This window comes from Diuraphis noxia, unplaced genomic scaffold (assembly GCF_037042655.1).
Source record: "Diuraphis noxia isolate RWA-SAM2 unplaced genomic scaffold, SU_Dnox_SAM2 contig0003, whole genome shotgun sequence".
In the NCBI taxonomy this organism is placed as follows: domain Eukaryota; kingdom Metazoa; phylum Arthropoda; class Insecta; order Hemiptera; family Aphididae; genus Diuraphis; species Diuraphis noxia.
Window position 1 is genome coordinate 6,697,184 of NW_028301713.1, and position 22,572 is coordinate 6,719,755.

Below are 22,572 nucleotides of genomic sequence, written 5' to 3' on the forward strand. Positions count from 1 at the left end.
AAAAATATCAGTAAACTGTAATTAAACATAAAAAGATCAGTAAAGTGTGATTAAAAATAAAAAGATCACTAAAATGTAATTAAACATAAAATGATCAGTAAATCGTAATTAAACATAAAAAGATCAGTAAATTGATTAATTCACAAATAGATCACAAAATGAAATAAAACATAAAAATATCAGTAAACTGTAATTAAACATAAAAGATCAGTAAAATGTAATTAATCATAAAAAGATCAGTAAATTGATTAATTCACAAATAGATCACAAAATTGAAATGCAATAATAATTGAAATATTTTTCATAGAACTTATGATATTAATAATTGAAAATTGAAATGCAATATTTCAATATTAGAAAATATTGAAATGTAATATACAATCGTAAAATATTTTAATATATTATTATATTTACTATTATAAATAATAACGATTGTGAATTTTTTAAACTGTTAGAAAATCAAATCAAAGAACGTGAAATACAATTATTTTAAGTGTGTAACATTTTAATAATCATTATTTTTATTAAAAATATTTTAATATATTAGATATATTGAAATAAATTTTTTATAATTTTCAATAAATTCTAAACACAAATGACCACATATAGGATGATCATTATAGTTTTGAAAGTTGTCATTGTTATACCACAGATTATCATCACCTAAATAATTTAAAATTTCAGGAGGAGGAGTACTCGAAAATGAATCAAAATATATTTTATAATTTTTTATTTTTTTCCGTGCAACCCAATGAGAACCGTTTTGAGTAGAATTATTTAAATTAAATATCCCACATTCATTTAACCAAGGTTTTTCAGGTAATTCATTTATCATGAAACAACCTCTAAAATTGTTTATATTATTTCCAAATTTTATTATATCAAAATTACTTAACGGTTCGATATTTATATTTTTTACTTTACTCCAAAAAGTTGTATAACAACCTGGATAATTTTTAATGTTTTTTTCTAAATGTTGATATATCGAAATTAATCATTTTTTCGATTTTTTTTTTTTATTTGTCTTCAATCCAGAACCTTTATTTTTTTCCATTTCTTTATTGTGTCGAATTATTTCCTCTTCTATTTTTTTCTTATGTTTACTATCTTTATAACTATCATACAATACAATTAAAGCTGGAGTAGCTACTGCTGCAGCTTCTAGAAAAGGTAAAATTAATGGTAAAAATCCACCTTTAATTTGCTTCGGTGTAATCTCCAACCTTACTCCAGAATTTTTTTTCTTGGCATTTTTTAATTTATCTATTTGATTTTGATCTAAATAATATTTATTTTCTCCTTTATATATTTTATCACTAGCAATATGAATTGTTGCATTAGAATTTTTTTTATGAGCTTCAGCCAACTTTTTTTTATGGTTTTCAGTTAATTTAAAATGCATTTTATTATACAAAATATTAAATTTTATTCAAATATTAAATTCATTCCTAAATATCTTTTTGTTTTCATTACATTTGCAGTTGTCAAAGCAGCAAGTTTTTCATTCATAGAACTATCAGAAGCATAAAATCTTTCCATTGATTTTTGTTGTAAATTTTTATCAGCAATATGTCTTGTTTTAGTATCTTTATGATCTTTATAAAAATAATCATGTTCTCTTGCATATTCGTCTAACTTGTTAATCGGGGGAATATTTTCATCTAAATTTGTAAATGGTCCTAGATAATTATATCCAGGCCAATGTATCGGAGGTAATTTTGAACAATTTAAAAAATCATTAAAAAACCCTGAACCTTTTATAATATCCTTTGGTAAATGTGAAATATACGACATTAAATATTCTACACCTTTAACGGGAATATCAATTATATTTTCTATTTTTTTAATACAAAAATTAAGAATTTCAAGTTTTTCATCATGATAAGTGTTTTTTCCCGATCTTTCTGCAGATGATATAACATGTAGTCTGTCAATTAATTGTTTAATATTATATTCTAACTTATTTGTTGTTTCTTTTGGTAAATTTAACAAAGCTTGTATTAAATATTCAACACCTTTTTTGGGAGTATCAATCAGTGTTTCCATGTTTCGTTTAAACAAATGAACAATACCAAGATTTTCATTATGAAAACCATAATTTCCCGCTATTTCTTCAGCTAATATAAAATATAGTCTGTCAATTATTTTTATTATATTATCGATATAAATAAATTCAATAGGATTATTTGTATATTTTATTAAACCTTCTCCTTAAGGTAAACTTTGTGATTCTTTCAATGTTGGTGATTTATCTTTTTTTGATGTTTTTGGTTTATTTTCTTTAGTTGTTAGTTTAATTTTTTCCCAAATAGGTTTAATCATTTCATTATATTTAGCACTTACACTTGATTTAGGTTTTCCTGTGTTAATATCATTATTTTGGTATATTGAATCTGTTTCAATTAATATTTTTTCATAATTTTCAAAATCTTCTTTTGTATAATATTCTGGTTTTGTAACATCTGTATTAGTTAATAATCTCCTCATACCTGAGGTTAGTATATGTTTTTTTCCATTTAAAATTATATCATCAATGTCAAATATTATAGGGTATTTTCCGATCATGAATTCATCAGTTTTACTAATATGATACATTCCAAATGGATTAATACCTTTAGCTTCATTTGGTAAAGTTGGTAAATATTTTTGCGCATTTTCACCTAATATTATTATATTTTTAGGCATAGGAGATTCATTTGTTGTTATTCGTGGAGAACTTTTAGGTGTTTTCATAATATCTTGATCTTCTTTTAGTCGTAATAATTCTGGATTACGAGGTTTATAAGGAGTAGGTATTATTATTTTTTGAATATCATTATCAGTTTTAATAGCAACCTCTTTAACATCATTAACAGATGATTCAACATTTGATAAGGCTTTTAATATTGGTTCATAATGTTTTACTTTTTCTTCTGATGTATATTTATCGTTTAAAACTGTTTTTCTATAGTTATTCTGTAAATTTTTTTTAAGATTAATTATTTTTTGGATTTCTTTTGGTGTATATTCAACGTGTCCCTGAATAGGGCACGCGTTAGTATTGTCACCTTCATCTTCATCTTTTTTTATAAAATTTAACTTTTTTTCGGATTGTTCTAAATCTGATTTTTTAAAAGTTTTTTGTAAATTTTGTCTAAGATGAATAATATGTTTCATTTTCTATGTTATTTCCTACCTTGGAATTGTTTTGGTCTTCAAATGCTATTTTTTTTTAAATTTTTTTTTTTAATTCATTTTGAATTTGTTTGATATCCATTTATTACATAAAAAATAAAAAAATAATTTTCATCTTTCATCAATACTTAAAATATCATTACCTTTATTAAAATTTTTTATTATATCTATTGTTATGAAAAAATATGTTTTTATTTTATTTTTTTTTATCATATGTTTTACAATAAGTTCTAAAAATGTCTTTAAATTTGTCTAATGGTATAATTTTGCTAATAAAATCGGACCATATTTTTTCAATATAATAATTTGACTGATTAAAAACAATTATAACAGTTAAATTATTTCTTATTGTTTTTATATCTACTGAAGTATAAGTTTGTGTTAAATAAATAACACTAATATTCTTTGATCTCGATCTTATAAAATATTCCATTATCAACTTTTGATCTTCTAAAAGAAAATCATCAATAACCACTACACTATTAGGTTCACAATCATCAACAGATATTATATCACCATCAGAAAAATGAATGTTAATAGAAGATATTCCATCAAATATTTTTTTTAATTTTTATAAACTGGCTGATCAATATTTTTTGTAAAAATATATAGATTTTTATATGGAATCCAATAACTTATAATCATATTATACAACAAAGTTGTTTTACCACAGCCAGATGCTCCTACCACTAAAACTCGTGAAGGTATTTCAAATAAAGGTTTTTCTTTACTATCATCTTCAATATATTTTTTTACCATTAATTTATCCATTAATATAAAAAAAAATATATATATATATTTGCTCTTATAAATAATAATGTATAATATTTTTAAAAAATACGATCAATATATTGAAAGATCTCAATATAAAACTCTTTTACCTGTGAATAATTCACAACTTAATACACCTAATAAAACTACAATTTTTAGAATAGATAATATGGATGATTTTCTGAGCATTAAAGATGCAAAGTTTTATATTTATGGTAGATATTTGCAAAAAGATGGAAAAGATTATCCTAAAGAATCAAAAATACAACTAATTGATAATTTTCCTGCATTTTTATTTACTAGAATTGAAGTTAAAAAACATGGTAAAGTCTTGGATGAAATCGAAAATCCAGGAGTTGCTAGTACAATTAAAGGTGTGTTAGATTTTTCTGTGGATCCAAACGGACCAATTATAAACTCAGGATTTTCAAGCAAATATAAAGGTGAAGGTCGTTTTAATGTTATGGGTAAATTATCACAATTCGGATTAGGATGGTTTAAAGACCAAATATATCCTGTTTTCCAAGGTGATATGGAAATAATTTTTACGAGAAATACAGATGATGATGCATTGTTAAAAAAAGTTGTTATAGGAACAGAAGATGGAAAAATTATTATTGATGAATTTACACATAGAATTCCAATTTTAGAATTCAATCCTATGTATAAAGTTTTATTGTTAAATGATTTAAAAACAATTTCTCAAGAAAAAAAATATATTTTTAATTTTAAATCATGGCAATGTATTGAAGAAAGAAATATATCAGAAAAAACCATAAAACTCGATTTAACAACTCAATATCGAAGTCTTAAAAGTCCTTTGTTTGCGGGTGTGGTATTTCAAACAAACAAGTTATATACTCAAGAACATGATCCTTGTGAATTTGATCATTGTAATGTGAAAAATTTTAGGTTTGAAATAAATGGAAGACGTTATCCTGAAGAAACTCAAGATCTAGATTTTAAGAATGAAAAATATCGTGAGGCTTATGATAGTTTGATGTATTATAAAGAAACTTTTCATAAAACTCACCTTGAACTTCCTTTGATGTATAATGATCCAAACGATTTTAAAACATTTAGAACAATATATCTTGTAAACATGACTAGACAACCAACAAATATTTCTGCAACTAAACAAAATATTATTTTACATGTGGATTTCAATGAAGATTTACCTAAAAGTACAATTTGCTATGTATTTTTCGTTAGAAATGATGAATTTTTATTTGATATTGAAAAAGGAACAATTGAAGAATCTTTTACTAATTAAATTAGATAATAGATTTACACTTCTTTTAAGAGAATTATTCTCATGTCTTTCTGACAACAATAATAGTACTCCACCTCTTTCTGGAATAAATTTTTGTGTTTTCAATAGAAATATTTCTATTGAAAAATAATTTTAAAATTTATTTTGTTTTTCTTCAATTAGATCAAGATAAACAATAAAATCATCACCAAAATTAACAATATCACCATTTTGATCAAGAATATATATATTTATCTTTTGAATTGTTCTTACATTTACTTGTCTGTACATTATTGGATTACATCTAATAAAAAAATTATTTGATTCATAATAAAAAACAAACAAAAGTTCCTCTTCGATAACTTTTTCATCAATAGATGAAACAGAATTTTAAATTATGTTGGAATGTACTTCTAATAATTGATTATTTATATTATTATCTAATTTTTCAGAATCTCCTACATGTTTATATAAAAAATTATTATCAATCCCTAAACTTAATTTTAAATTTTCGTCTATCAAACAAGTATTTTTTTAAGTTAATTTAATAAAATTATTATAATTTTGTAATTTGATATTTGAAGGTAATAAACTATTCAATTGATTCAATTGATCAATTGAATAGTTACCTTCAATTTCAGTTTTATATATTATATCAGATTTTTTTGTTTGGCTAAATATAACACCGTTTATATTTTTTTTAAAACATTGTGTATAAAAAATTGGTTTGTTTGATCCTGTTATTTTATATTCAATAATTCAATATCAGGAGCTAGTTCCATGAATCAGGCCATACCTTATTTATAGGGATTAAATATCCCATATAATCAAAACCTAAACAATTTGATAAATATTCATCAAAACTTAGACCGATTGAGGCTGTAATATTTAAAAAACCATTAATTAGTTCAAGATTTATTTTAGGAAAATCATAACAATTCATTAAATTTTCAATTTCATTTATTGTGTATATTCCTATTGGAATTTCACCCTTTGGTATTTCACCATTTCTACCTAATCTAAATGTACATTTTTGATCTATATTTATATATTTTTCTTCTGAAGTAGGACAATACATTAAAGTATTAACAACTAATGAAAAATCAAATTCTGTATTTTCAAATCCTAAATTTTTTTTTAATTTTTCATCTAATTTATAATAACAAGGAGATTCAATTTGATTTTTTTTATTATTATAAGATAAAAATACCAGTTCAATTAATTTATTTAAATATGGAATGCTATATATACCTTTTTTTATATGTATTTCTCTATGTTCAACTTCTATTTTACAATCTGATTCAATATTAATCAAATTTAATCTTTTTAAATACAATGATTCGAGACCTATTTTAAATTTATTATTATCATTGAATTCTGGTTGTGGTAAATGAATATAACCATTTTTTTTTACTTTTATAAATACCATTTATAAAAGTTTATATTTTTTTTTTCCAATTTATTCAAAATCAATCAAATGCATTGATTTTCCTTTGTTTAATTTTTTCATTCCTTTATAAATAAGATTAAATTTTGTTTTCGAATTTTTATATAACGATATATTTTCATCTGTCATTTCATCATAATAATTAATAATAATAAAATTGAGGGGCGACAATGCAAAACGTACTATTGCCAAAAATTGAAAAATTGAGTTATATATCATTTCTGATAGTAAAAACCACGAGGAATCGAATAGCGTGTTCAGATTTGGCCAAAACGTACTATTTCTAGTGTATATTTGATGATAAAGTTTCATAATTACTGCAAAACGCACCATTTCCATCGCTAAAATCGTGTCAAAAAGACAAATTTCCAAATTACATCAAAACGTAATATTTCCCATGCTATTTAGTATCATTTTAATAAGTATTGATGCAAAACGTACTATTTCAAGATTGAAGCAAAACGTTATATTTCCCATGTTAAAATGTAGTAATATTAAATCAATTATTTGCAAAAGGTACTATTTCCAAGTGTAAAAGATATAGATGACATTTCAATTTTAATTGTTTATTATTTATTATTCTTTAATTATTTCATGGTGATATGATATGGGACTACGTTATTTTATTTTATTTACTAGTTGGTGCAACTGATAAAATTCAGTACATGCTTTGGTGTTGAATATAATCACAGATTATTTCGCTCCAAAAGTTACTATGATGACTATCATGGTATTATGATAATGATAATACACTTCACCTTAAATCTTACCAAAAACGAATTATGTCAAACTCCCGAAGCAGAATGATGTCAAAAAACTTCTAAAAATTTTTATAATACCAGAGGACGCTCAAGAATTTTATGAAGACATTTTTAAAAATAATGATGATCCTTCAGATGAAGATATTCATTATTATGATGATGATAATGAATAAATTCATAATTTTTTTTTTTTTATTTTTTTAAATAATTTTTAATTATTTGTATATTTTTCTAATTAACCACATACCATGTTATTTTATTTAAACTTATTAGGTGTTATTATTAAAAGGAATATACTATGCTTAATAATAAGTTGTTTTTATTTTATAACCTAATTTATTATTTATTTTTTATTGTATAATCTACTATGAAATTTTTTTTAATGATTATAAAATAGGCTTTTGTTGTTATTTAATATAAATATACCTAAGTATTTTCAATTTTGTGATGAAATTATACTAGAAAAATACTCTACTTAGTTTAAAAGAAAAGTAAAGACTTGTTATAAGAAAAGCACAGAATGCTAACTAAAAATTGTGATAATTTTACTAAATAATTTAATTTAAGTTAAATTTATTGATATTTGTTTTATTTCATATATTTCATATTTATTTTCATTTTACTTATAATAAAATTATATGCTATGGTATTTTGTTTAAACTCATTAAGTTTTATTATTAAAGGGAAGTTCTCTATGTTTAATAATAAGTTGTTTTTATTTTATTAATTTATTATTTGTTTTTATTTATATTTTTTTTTTAATAATTAATAAAAAAAAATGATTTCTTTGTTTATAATTTTTAATAAAATAATACTAGAAAAAAACTAGTTATTAAGAAAAGTAAAGACTTATGAGAAGAGCAGACTGCAAATTAAAATTGTGATAAATTAATTTAATAATTTAATCAAAGTTAAATATATATAAATATACTTGTTTTCATTTCATATATTCTATAATTAATTTAATTTTACGTATAGTAAAACCACATTTTATTTTTTTTTTAAGTTGTTATTGTTAAAGTGAATACACTATGTTAAAATAAAAGTATTTGTTGATTTTATTTTGATTTGTATGATTATGGACTTCCTTTTTAATTATTATAAAATAATGTTTTATTATTTTTAAAAAAAATACAAAACATTGCAGCAATTTAACAATAAAAAAAAAGTATGGCGAGTATTTATTTTTTCATGAAATAGTTAATTACGAAAAATAAAATTCTAGGTCGTTTTGTTAAACAATTAATATTAAAAAATATGCCTACCTACCTTTATTCGTTAAATTATGTCAAAATGAACTATTTAATGGAAATAGTACGTTATGATGAAATATAACCAAAACGTACTATTTCCATCGAATTTTGACAAAACGAACTAAGTGGTGGAAATAGTACATTTAGGCACGATTCACTTTAAAAAATGATGTTTAAATTTACCAAGTCTGAAATTTAAATATAAACAAACATCATAAGTAAGTTCAGTTTTTTTTTATGTATTTTTTGAATACTTTAGATTTTTACTATGACTTTCTGATAAGCTACTATAGAAAATCGATGTTTCTGGAAAAAGCAAAAAATGGAAATAGTACCTTTTGCATTGTCGCCCCTCCATTATCAAAATATCTTTTTGGTAAAAATACTCTTATTTTATTATCTAATACAACAGTTATTGTTTTACCATCCTCTGTATCAAAATATTCGAAAAAAGTCACCTCATATTTTTTTCCTTGTTCTAATGCATCTAATTTTACAAAATCATATTGTGTGTTACCGCATTTATTTAAAGATGCTTTAAAATTTTCCAATTCTATTATTTATTATAATAGAAATATATTTATTTTTTTAATCGCGTATTTTTTTTTTTTATTAATTAGCTTTCAGTAAAAACTATTATAGCTCGACAATTATATAAGTACAAGATATATATAAATGACAGTGTGGTGTTACAATAGTATATAATTACAATGGTATAGATAAGAATAGAAAGAAAGAAAAAAAAAATTATATAATTATACATTGAGAAGAGTCTTGATAATTTATATAATATTAATTAATGATATAAAGTAATGAAATAGTATCGTAAATTATAATGAGTGCGTAGTTAATTTGATAAAGATAATATATAGCGAGTTGATTGAGGGAAAAAGAAATTGGATTATGGTGTAAATTGTTTTTGTAGAATAGTGGTGAGGAGGGAAATGAGTGGATTTATAAGAGCGGAGAGTTCTGTGATAAACTTAGCTAACAAATTATCATTTGGGAAATTATTATGTGATAAACTGTTATTGGAATTAGTGATAGAGGCATAGGAAGCTACAGGAAGAAGAGGAGGAATTTTGAGAGGGGGGAGCGTAGGAGCAGTATTCGGATTTAAGTAATTTGATTTTTGTTGAATCGGCTGAGAACGTTTCTTATGTTTGAGAAGTTCATTATATTTTGTTGCTTTGAGGTTGGCTTGGTTTTTAATGATATTTTTGTACACGGGACAGCCCTTGTAGGAGGCTGTGTGTGGACCTGAGCATAATGCACATTTCGCGGGAGTGGTAGGTGGTTTTGAGCATTCGGCGGAGAGGTGATTATCTCCGCATTTGACGCACCGAGGGTTATGGTGACAAAAGTTACTTGTATGAAAGTAAGCCTGGCATGACTTGCATTGAGGAGGAGCATGTTTTTTTTTTGGAAGTTCAATTTTGATTTTGGTGTGTAACAGCAAGTCCAGATTAAGAATGTCGCTATTATTGGTTGCAGGTTTTAGATCGATACGAAAAAGAGGCAGTGCATTTTTGTTGATACGGTGTAAAATGTTGGTGACCTGAATAACTTCATGGCCTTTATCCGTGATAAAGTTTTGTATGTCTTCCACGGGCGTAGACGGGTGGAGGTGTCTGATAAATACACTATACGGTTTTAATGGCTTGGGCAAGTGAGTATGGAATTTGAACTGCTCGTTATCGGCTAGGTATTTAAAAATAGTGTTCCAGGCAACTACGGTGCCAGCGTGGATAATCAAATATTTGGGAGTTGATATAAATAGAATGTTCGACGATTCAGTTATATCAAATAGAGCGTTTTTGAGCGTGGAAATTTCGTATCCTTCACTTACGTAAAAGGGAGGTGTCTGAACTTTAGTAGGAGAGGATGACTCCATGTTGGCCGGCGGCATATTGAGCTGATCCTGAGATGACAATTTGACGGGTGGAGGGCTGAACACCTCCGGAGGAGAATCAGCATCTTCGGAGAGAGAGGCGTATCTGTTGGGAGTAACAAATATTTTGCTTTTTTGTTCGCTGTCTTTGGTAGACGATGATGATAGATTACGTTTTGGGGTATTACGGGACATATTTTAACTGGGAATAGAACGCCATTAGCGAATAGCGATAACGGACGGAGGTCGTGCACGTCTGCTCACGATAAGCGTTTACGATCGACTGAAATCGCGTATTTAAAACATATACTTAAGCATAACAACATAACTACGTAAATCAATTAATTATCTTTACGTCGATGTTTAGCATTTTTACGTTGACGTTCGTCGTTAGATGTTATGTGTTAGATGTTAAGTGTTAGGTGTTGATATTTTTATTAATTATAATATATACCTATATATTTATCATCATTTGAGTAGCTAGACTGATTATCTTTTTTTAACATCCGTTATTGCAGTGTTATCTAATATATAGGGTGACAATAATACTTATTGTATACATTTACAGAATGTTATCATTTGTCGAATACCAATTTTATTATTTAAATAGTGTGTTTTATACTATTACACATGCCTGAGTAGTGTGGCTCAGTGGGTAAGGCGTTAGGCTTTGAATGCATTCATAGTAGGTTCGATACTGGCTGGGGGGAATTTAGTCCTGGTAATTACAGCGCTACAGACAATGTGTGGTTTGTTCGTTAAGTAGCGATACTTGGCGGATTGAAATCGCTGTGGTGTCGCCTGTGATATCATTACTAATGTTCTCCTCACTAGTCCCTGGAGTCTACAAATAACACCTTCCTCACTGTGTTGTGCTACGATGAAGGCTCTTTATATACAACAAGTAGCCCCCTAGTTGTACAGATGATTGAAAAAAAAATATTAAAAATAAAAAAATGAAAAAGTGTGAGGAAAGCTGGCCAGCTTAAATGTCTGTACAACTGGGGGGCTACTTTTGCAAATTTTTTGCATTTTTTTCAATTTAAAATATTTTATTACTATTATTATTATAAAGTCTGATAATTCATTTAATATTTGATATTATCAAGTCGGAACAGCACATACATGTTCTATATACTTATCTACACTACATATTAAAAGTTTACCCTCCACTTCATGTTTTTGATTTAATTATAACACCGATGCTATTTATGTTAGAATGTTCATGTTTTGATTAAACATTTTTAATTTTAATTCTCTATAAGTCCCCCTCATGTCTGATAGTCTAAAACCATTTCCAAAGATTTTTGGAAAAATCAAAAAAAAAAAAAATTTTTTTGCAATATAAAATGAGCGATGAATTATTACAAACTATACATTGCCTTAAATGTAAAAAAATTTAAATCCTATTAAAATTCAAACAGTGAATGGTCGATGGAGAATTTCCAAAAAATGTTTGGATTGTAAAACAAATAAAAGTAAATTTACAACATCACTTGAAATTGAACAACCCGTCACCAATAAATCTATAAATCAAAATATTTCAAATAATACAGACAAATTTTTATTAGGTAAAGAACTTCATAAACCAGCCAGATTAAGATTTCCTAAAAGAAGGATTATCACTAAAGGTATTGATGATCTATGGGCTGCTGATTTAGTTATAATGAGAAATTATTCAAATGAAAATGAAGGTTATTGTTATATAATTACTGTTATAGATACTTTTTCAAAATTTGCATGGGCATTACCACTCAAAAATAAAGATGGTATTAGTGTTTCAAAAACATTTGAAAAAATAATAAAACAAGCTAAATCACAAAAACATCAACCGCCAAAATTACTACACGTTGATAAAGGCTTGGAGTTTGTAAATAAACATTTTAAACAAACTTTGGAAAAATATAATATTCATATGTATCATACTCAAAACGAAGAAAAATCTGCAATTATTGAGCGATTTAATAGAACATTAAACGGAAAAATGAGAATATATTTTAAAGTTCAAAAATCTAAAAAATGGATTAAAATTTTACAATCTTTAATAGATTAATATAATTTCGATGATATACATAGATCTATTAGTATGAAACCTTGTGAAGTAAATAAATCTAACGAAGACCTTGTTCTACACAAATTATTTTCTACAAAAAACAAACCTAAATCAAAAATAAAATTTAGCGTGGGTGATAGGGTAAGAATAAAAGCTTATAAAAAAACATTTGGTAATAAATACAGTAATAATTGGACAAGAGAAATATTTATAGTTAATGAAATTTTAAACACAAATCCTATAACCTATAAAATTATAGATTTAAATAATGAAGAGGTTGAAGGGAGTTTTTATAACGAAGAGATCCAAAAAACAAAATTTTAATTGTTATTTAAAAATTCTATAAACTTATGTAATTTTTTCTATATTTAATGCGTGCCCCGTTCGGTCACGCGTTATTGTTTCCAAATGTATTTACATTTATTTATGATTTTAAAATCATAAATAAAAACATAAACAATTTCGTTTAATTGTAACCGTATGGTATTGTATCATAATCTGGTAATATTATTCTTTTATCATAACCAAACGAGAATTTTTTTGTAACTTTTTTATTAACTATAGTTTTAGTAAGTGTATCACGTGTTATTTGATTATATTCTAGTTCTATATTATTATCTTTTTTTTTGTTCAATTAATTTTATCATTGATTCACCGTTAAGTTTTAACAAATTTTGATAATTCAAAGTAAAACCCTTTATAACCGTTTTAAATTTATTATTGTTTGTTTTATAATAATAACTTTTAGGACCTGTCGATGCCCAATCTGTTATATATACATTTTCACCTAAATCATCAGTCCATTCTCCCAACATTGTTCCTGTTTTAACTTTATTATAACCGTTATCAATATAGAAAATAGAATCTGTATCAAAATAAACTACAGCTCTACCTAATTTATCTAACATTTCATATAATCTTAATCTCGCACTAGAGGTTGTAAATAAAGCTATTAAAATATTTGTATTATGAACATTTTCAACGTAATAATCTTTATAACTATAACACATTTGTATCATATTGTCGTTTAATAATTTTATATTTATATTTTCTAATCTATCGTCTAATAATATCTTATAGAATTGTTGTGGGTCTGTAACAAACTCAGTTTTTTTCATATTTTGTCTTTGTCCAAATTTTCCCCATAAACTATTTAAACACAATTTCGCTACAGCTCGTCTACCAGGATTATCACCTAACTTATCTTTATCTAATAAAATACCCATTTTATCGAAAATTGCTTTTATATACTCATCATTAGAACTATAATTACATTTTGAACTTTCTAATTTCATTTTCATAAAATTATCAACATACTCTTTAAATAAATCTGTTGTTTTTTCTTCAAAATTCCATACTTCATAAATTTTTGTTATAATGTAACCTTTTTCCAAAGCTTTATTAACTTCGTCTATTGTCCATGTTCCTATAAATTGTCTTTCATTTTGAGAATGATTACATTTTTGATTTTGATCTACAGAACATTTATAACACAATGGAAATAATAATTTTTCATTTTTTTCCATTTTTATTTTTACTGGAAGTACAGGGTGGTAAAGATTTTTTGGAGGTAAAATTTTACATTTAATTAATCCAAACCAATTTGTATCATATACTTTTGGTTTCAATATTTTTTCAGGATGTCCAACAGGATAATAATCATAATAATTCACAGTTGGATATAAACTACACACATCAATATAACGCATTTTTGTATTTTTTACTCTTAATTTTGTAGCATTTGTTCTACCTCCAAAGAAAGCGTCTCTTGGATTAATAGGTTCAGCTATATCAGCTTTTTCCATTTTTTTGTATGTATTACTATTTATCCAATCACATTCCCATTGTTCAACATGATTATAACCTGCTTTTTTTATTGATGTACTTCTTTCAATTGTTTTTTAATACAAATCTTCCATTGTTGCATGATTTATATTATTTATAGTTTCTCCATCTTTATAACATTTAGTACAACCGTGCCAAAAACATCCATGATATTGATAAACTGTTTTTGATTTATTATCAAATCCGTCTACTTTAGCTCCTGCCATTTTTTTTCACCGCCGTTTAACGCATGTAAGATATTTTTATTATTAAAATGTTTTATCCACGTTATCGATTGTTTTGAATATTTTTCATTTTTTCCTTTATCAAAAACAGCTATAGTATCTTATAACAAATATTTTGATTTAGAAATAGACATACAAACACCTGCTATAGTCGTATATCGAAAAGGATCTATATTAGCTATTTCCAAAAACTGTTTTCTGAATTCTAAACCACTTCTTCGTAAAATATTTACATCTGAATTACAGTAAGACTCTAATTCTTCTTTAAAATTAAATATATAATTTTCATTAATTTTACTATCATACCATTTTTCAAATTCTTGTTTATTCTCTGTTTTCATTGTCTTGTATCCGTAATATTCTTTATCAGGTAATACGCCTATATAATCTTTATTTTCCCCTGTATTAAAGAAATGTGGGAAGTAACCTTTTTTCAACTCTTTAAGACCAAAAGTTTTGGGAAAACTACTAAGTGGAGCTTGAATAAAATTACTTCTATCTTTTATTTTTATATTTAAACATTTAATTTCTGATAACATTAGTTTTGTACCACTATAAATTGTAAATGGTTTTAGAGTGTTATAACCAAGTATTTTAATATAAATTGTGAATCGTATCCTTTTGCGTAATGAGCTATGAATGTATAACCCTTATATTTAGATGATATTATATGCTTACAAAATTCTTCGTTTGTATCAAACATAATTTTATTTCTATCAAAATCATGTGCAATTATTTTATTTGCGATATGAATTCCTGTTTCTTGTTGAGCTTCATAATCAAAAAACATATATTTTTCTGTGTAAGTACAATCTTGATATATTTTATTACCTTTATAACATTTATAACAATCATCACGATCAATACATTTACCTCCTTTTGATATTCTAGGTTGCATATAACATTGGTGTTCATTTATTTTCACTTCTTGTTTACAATTTCTACATTCACTATATCCACATAAATGTTCCTTATTTCTTAATGCTATTTTATTACATTCAATACATTTGTAAACATATTCACATATATAGGTAATTATGATTATCTAAACATTCTTGATTAAAACAATATCTATTACATTTTTCACAATATATTCTATTTTTCGTACTACTTAAATGTTCAAATCTCGTACCAAAATCTGTACATAATTTACATACATTGTATTCTTTAACACATTTATGTTTATCTTTATTTTTATATGGTTTATCACACTTTTCACAATAATAAGACGATCCGTAGAATCCTTTAGCTGATGTAATAACATCAAAATGATTACCATTTTTATACAAATAAATTTTAGTTTCTTTATAATCGCCCTTATAAATTAAAGTATTTAAATTTACAGCACAAATAACATTTATTTGTATATCTAGTGCAAGTTCCACATTCTTAATATCATTCAATGTAAAACCTTTTTCGTTATATTCTGTTAACATATTACATAATTCTAATGCTAAATCTTTTTGAATTTTTCTACCTTTTCTCAAGTATATAATATCATTGGGTTTTAATTCATGTCCTAAAATATTATTTGTTTGAGTAGATAATGCAACAACAATAGCTCTGGGACAACATAAATTATCATTGTTCTTAATCTGAATAATACTATTTTTCGTTTTTATATTTTCTGATAAATTTATTATTTTAGTTCGATTTGAACCTCTTGGTATTTTTACTAATTGAACTTGAAAAGTAGTTTCTGTAATATCAATTGTTTCAGCTGAAGTTAATATGTTACCAATTATTTTTTTTAAGTTTGATAAAAAATTGTCAGATTTCATTCCAGTAGATATAGTATTATTTAAATTTGGATTCATTACTATAATATTTATTTGATCACCTTTTTCGTAATTTGAATTTTTTTGGACAAGGTTTAACATCTCCTCTAGAGCTTTATGTGTATAATCAATTTTGTATTTTGTATTACTTAGTTTAAGATCTTTTATTAAAGTTTCTCTAAAACAAATTTTATATTCAGCTTCGTGTATCTTAAATTTCTTTTACACTTGTTTATTCAATTGAATTACATCTATCAACTCAAAAACCTCTGGTGTTTTTTCTAATGAACTATTAAAATAATTTTCTTCGGTGAAAAATGTTTTTTCTAACTTCTGAAACGGATTATTGTTTAATGAACTATTATCAGTCTTGAAAATATCTCCTTTAAATTTACGAAAAGGTTGTTGCTTTCTTTTATTTATGATACTTGTTATTAAATTTTCTTTATTAAGTTTGTAAATTGATCTTATATCATAATCTCTTGCTAATGACTTAAGCTCAGAGATTTTTAAATCACGAATTGTATGACCTTTCCTAATTTTTGATATAAGATCAATTTTTTTAAGGGTACTATATCCCTTAAGTTTATTCTCTTTTGCTATTGACTTAAGCTCAGAGACTTTCATATTTTCTAATATTCTTATAGAATTTATGTTTGCGATTGTTTATTATAATTTTTATTTTTTTTAACTAACATATTCAATTTCTTTTGAAAGATTTTGCATTTGAGGATTTTATTTCATTTTGTGTTCTTTTACTGATATTTTTATGTTTAATTACATTTTACTGATCTTTTTATGATTAATCACACTTTACTGATCTTTTTATGTTTAATTACAGTTTACTGATCTTTTTATGATTAATCACAGTTTACTGATATTTTTATGTTTAATCAATTTTACTGATCTTTTTATGTTTAATTACCGTTTACTGATATTTTTATGTTTTATTACAGTGTATTGTTCTTTTTATGTTTAATTACATTTTACTGATCTTTTACTGATATTTTTAGCAAAAGTGTCCTCAAGTGCCCCACTTACTACTTATATATATACTATATTCATATATCATTATTATTTATTTATTCGTACACTGGTAACCAATATTCGGAGCCGTGTTTGGAATTGGCATATCGTTCAATTCCATATTATTATATTCTATTTTATATTTATCCGTTATGTTTGTTTGTTCGGTGCCTTCAGTTGCGGCCAAGTTTTTATGCTGTATGGCTTTTCTTGGCCATAAATTAAAATTTTATTTTCTGGTATACATTTATAAACCAATCCCCATAACTATGTTTTAATTTTTTTCCCTTTTCCGATTTAGTTATTTATTTATATAAAGAAAATCCCGCATGCTCCGATTTTCGAATCTCAGCTGTGGGTTGGCGACTTATACCAGCCTCGTCAATGTACACTCCACGCCGAATCTGTGTATGGCCTCGTGCGAGTTGTTACAAATCGGCAATCGCATTAAGTTCGGCGATATTGATTCCATAGTTAATGACGAATACGATATATTATATATATATATATATTACAACAATAATTATTAAAAACAATAAAATATGAAATAAAAAATTTATTGTTTTCGTATAACGTTAACACTAGGGATGGACCGACACCAATTTTTACAGATATCTGACACTCCGATATAATACCCATCGCCAATAATATATAGAAATATTAAAGCTACATTTTCGGTAGGAAAGCTAAAACGCTTTAAACCGATACCATCAACCGATTTATTGTGATAAAAGTATAAAACCGATACCCGATAACACCAAAAATATTACCTAGAGAAGTGAAACAGTTGATGATTTATGGTAAATGGTAATAAATGATTATTTAATATTGATAGCCTAATCTATGTATTTGTAAATTGTGATAAATCATATACATTTCGACAAGAATTTTTTTTGGTATCGATTCATGTATCGGTTTCGAAAAAAAATCGATACCGATATAAAACCGATATCACCGATATTGGCCGATAACTTGTATCAGCTCTAATATCGGCCCATACCTAGACTTAAAATAACATACCATAGTATTATTTACATCGATTGTTAAAGAAATTGACTTATGGCATCGTAATAACTATAGAATCTAATTTTATCAACGGTAGACGGACCGTTTTTCATCACTACCGAAATTATTCCTTTATATATTGTTATATCATAATGATATTGATAGCAAAATAGACACATCATTTACGAGTGAATAATCGAGTCTCACGCATAAACGAACAGAAATGATGCTGATCTTGAAAATCTGCAAACAATATATTATAACATGTAGCCACTATAGTCGTGTATAATCGTATGGAGTACGAAAAATAAAATATAATCACAAGACGTCGTCGTTGAACCGGAAAAATCATGGCTCCGTTCAGAACATAAAATGTAAATGGTGTCCATTTAATTTTCCAATAGATTGTGATGCATTTTAATTTTACATAGTTTTTTCTGTGGTTGTCGATACATTCAAGTACAACAATTTTCTAAATCGGACAAATATATCTGCCATACGAATCGAATTATGAATCTTACGTGTGTGTTGATAATTGTAATCTGAATGGTTTTTGTGGAGTTATAATAGTTTAATACTCTATTCACTCCATATATTTGCTAATAGTCCCTCATTGCGCAACAATAGAACAAAATAATTATAATTTTATAATCACGTGAACTGCAGACTATAAAAAACATGTAGTCGCTTTGTTTTATCATCGTCACACAAATCAACACTCTTTTATAAATACATCACAGAAAATTGAAGTTTAAAATCTTAGCGGATCCATGATTTTATCGATTTTAAATAATGTGTGTATTTTCTGTGTTTGAAGTCGATAAGTAGTCAAAAAAAATGATATTCTAGTAGGTATCAATCCAAATTAGCATTTCTGGTAGAAAAGTGATCCTTTTTGGTGCATCGATGGTGTCAAACAATATTATAAGTGTTTATTTTATTGTTTTTTTCTGTGGTTGTCCACACAGTCAAGTACAAAAATGTTCTGAATCGGACAAATATATCTGCCATACGAATCGTGTCGGAGCCCACATAACATCACTGATTATCTATATGGTTGGGTTAGGTTGCTTATTGCTAATAATTATTTTGACAATCTATAACATTAGTGCCTGGATACTTTTTATGATCATTTTCTATTGATGTGTAATCGTATTTAAAAATGATTTCAATACAATACTTTCGTGATTCGGATTTTTAAATTGAATATTTTTTTAAATCGTACATTAGGTATAATACATGAAAAAACTGCAAACCGTAGCAAAGCCACGAATACACCTAAACAAATACGTGATTCGTTATTTTATCTAACAATTCGATATTCTAGCATTATGACTCATGTGAAAACCATATGTGAATACATAATCAAAGCGGTTACGTTGGGAGTAATAATTTAAAATTTTTGTTTTTCAAATATTCTCAATATTGCCGTACTATATCGTCTATGTAAACCACAATCGCATTCAGTTCGGCGATATTGATTCCATAGTTAATGACGAATATAATATATTATATTTATATTACAACAATAATTATTAAAAACAATAAAATATGAAAAAAAAAATTTATTGTTTTCGGATAACGTTAACACTAGGGATGGGCCGACACCAATTTTTACAGATATCTGACACTCCGATATAATACCCTTTCCCAATAATATATGGAAATATTAAGGCTACATTTTTGGTAGAAAAGCTTAAATGCCTTAAACCGATACCATCAATCGTTATACTGTGATAAAAGTATAAAACCGATACCCTATAACACCAAAAATATTACCTATAAAAGTGAAAACGTTGACGATTTATGGTAAATGGTAATAAATGATTATTATATTGATAGCCTAATCTGTGCATTTGTAAGTTGTGATCATAGACATTATAAAACAACTAGATAGCCGACTGTAAATTACATTCCCAATAGAATGTTGAAGTCGGGCTGCCCTATCATATGGCCCATATGCCAACAGGGCAATGTTTACATAATAACTCAATAGATAAGATACCTATATATATAAGTGATAATAATTAATAATAATTCAAATAATGAAAAAACGAATTTCTTTTCATATTCTATTGTCAAAATGTCAAGTACAAATTTAATTACATAAAGTAGCAATAAGTACATAATATACTACAGTACAAATATTTATATTAATTTTGTTATCATTAATAAATATCCTTATCAACCTTGCGATTTTGTAAACATTGCTCTGTTGGCATATGTCGGCTGACTTCAATATTATCCCTTAGTCGGCTATCTAGTTGTTTTTTATGTCTATGGTTGTGATAAAACATATACATTTCGACAGGTTTTTATTTTTTTGGTATCAATTCATGTATTGGTTTCGAAAAAAAAAATCGATACCGATAAAACGGATTTTACCAATATTTGCCGATATCTGGTTTTAGTTCTAATATCAGCCCATCCCTACTAGCTGTTAGAAATGTCGCGATATTATCGATATCAGTAAAGCCTAACCGATACAAATACTTTTTTAATCGATATCATTGTTTTGATAATTTACTCTTATCGATAAAAAAGTACCGGTATAGATTAAATGATTTTGCATTATCGGTTCAAGGTAGGTACTTGTTTTCATTTTTTAAAATTACCACCAACTACCGTCCACAAATGACAATAGATTTCCTAATCGGTGTAATAAGTGCCCGTTTACCGAGATAGCAAGAATTATTAATTTAAAATAAAAATCTTTGTATAGGGTAATCTCTGTAATTACTCATCAGATCTTCTTGATTTTTTTTTTAAAACGAAAGAGTACATTGTAGAGCCTTTTTAGGCATACATATTTTATTCCTATAAAGTAGCAGGGGTACCTAAATTATAATATTATTGGTATTTTTTATAAATTAATGACTGTTTAATAAATAATAAAAATCAATCCCATTTTTCTACTTTATGACTATATACTCGTACAGTGACCACGGGAAGCTATATAATAGCACTTTTTAGGGCTTCCAAATCTTAGTACTTCCTCACCAGGACCTTGTTCTCAGACACCACCCCTAATTGTACAAAATACATTCCATATCTGTAAGTGAAGATCTCCCCTCCCCCCGAATCAAGGCATCTAGTCGTCGGATGCGCGATACTATATTCCGCATATTTGTGTGATTTATGTTTTAAATAGAAATAAACCAATTGATTACCTATAAACCTCAAAACTAAATTATTACGGGGTGTCGACTTACCACCCGTGAGTACCGTTCAAATTGCTAAATGAACATTTTAATAATTTTGATATATAGCTGGTAATGAATTATATTATAAGTTTTAGTTCGGAAAATAATCGTTGTTGGATTTTTACACCACAGACTATACGTATTATGTACACAAGAAAACATTGTCTAGTTTACCTAACCTACTTCCTCGGGCAAACGTAAATTGCACCCAACGAAAGGAAATAGTTGTAAATTGCGCCCGGTATTTTTCAGGTACAAATTTCTGTATAGTAAATTGCGCCCCATAGAAGTATTATTTTTATGATAGTAATTTAGCATTACCCAGAGGACACCATCACGATGAGGCGACTATCACTGTCTTCCAAAAATGTTATTTTTTGGCTTACTTGAAATGAATAAATAAAAAAAAAATAGGAATTAATAAAAATAGAAAAATTAATTTTTTTTTTTTAAATATTATGGTATTAATTATAGTTGTTTAAATATTTTTTGTTAGGTTAAAAATGTTAATAATAAAAATACGTAAGTTATAAGTTATCGGCATATAGCAATGAGACATAATCTACACATATTCAGCCCTAACCTAACCTAACGTTCGGCTTATCCACCAAAAAATGAACAACAGTATTTTTAAAATACACATAATAGGTAACGATGAATTCAAGATAGTAGATACTATGGGCGCAGTTTACTATACCCGTTTTAGACCCCGAAAAATCTCGGGCGCAATTTACTATAGTATTTTTACTAACCTAACCTAACCTACTTAATGTGGGCGCAATTTACAAGCGCCCACTTCCTCAAATGGTTTACTCAGTTGCACTGGATACACGCAAGTGTATTTGTTTGTGTTGGCCTCGTATTTGCATAACGACCTTTTAAATACCGT

The 22,572-nt window shown here is 26.1% G+C and overlaps 1 protein-coding gene and 1 pseudogene across 2 annotated transcripts in view; both read right to left on the reverse strand.

The window, feature by feature from the left end:
* Positions 1–10,847, reverse strand: part of LOC149056628 (uncharacterized) — a 35,873-nt gene extending 25,026 nt beyond the window's left edge. For both annotated transcript variants that reach the window (XM_089223991.1, XM_089223990.1), the window contains exon 1: positions 10,508–10,847. In XM_089223991.1, the coding sequence (XP_089080117.1) occupies positions 10,508–10,744 (237 nt within the window). In that variant the 5' untranslated portion in view covers positions 10,745–10,847. The remainder of the gene's footprint in view (positions 1–10,507) is intronic.
* Positions 1–22,572, reverse strand: part of LOC149056625 (uncharacterized) — a 161,628-nt pseudogene that overhangs the window by 61,419 nt on the left and 77,637 nt on the right.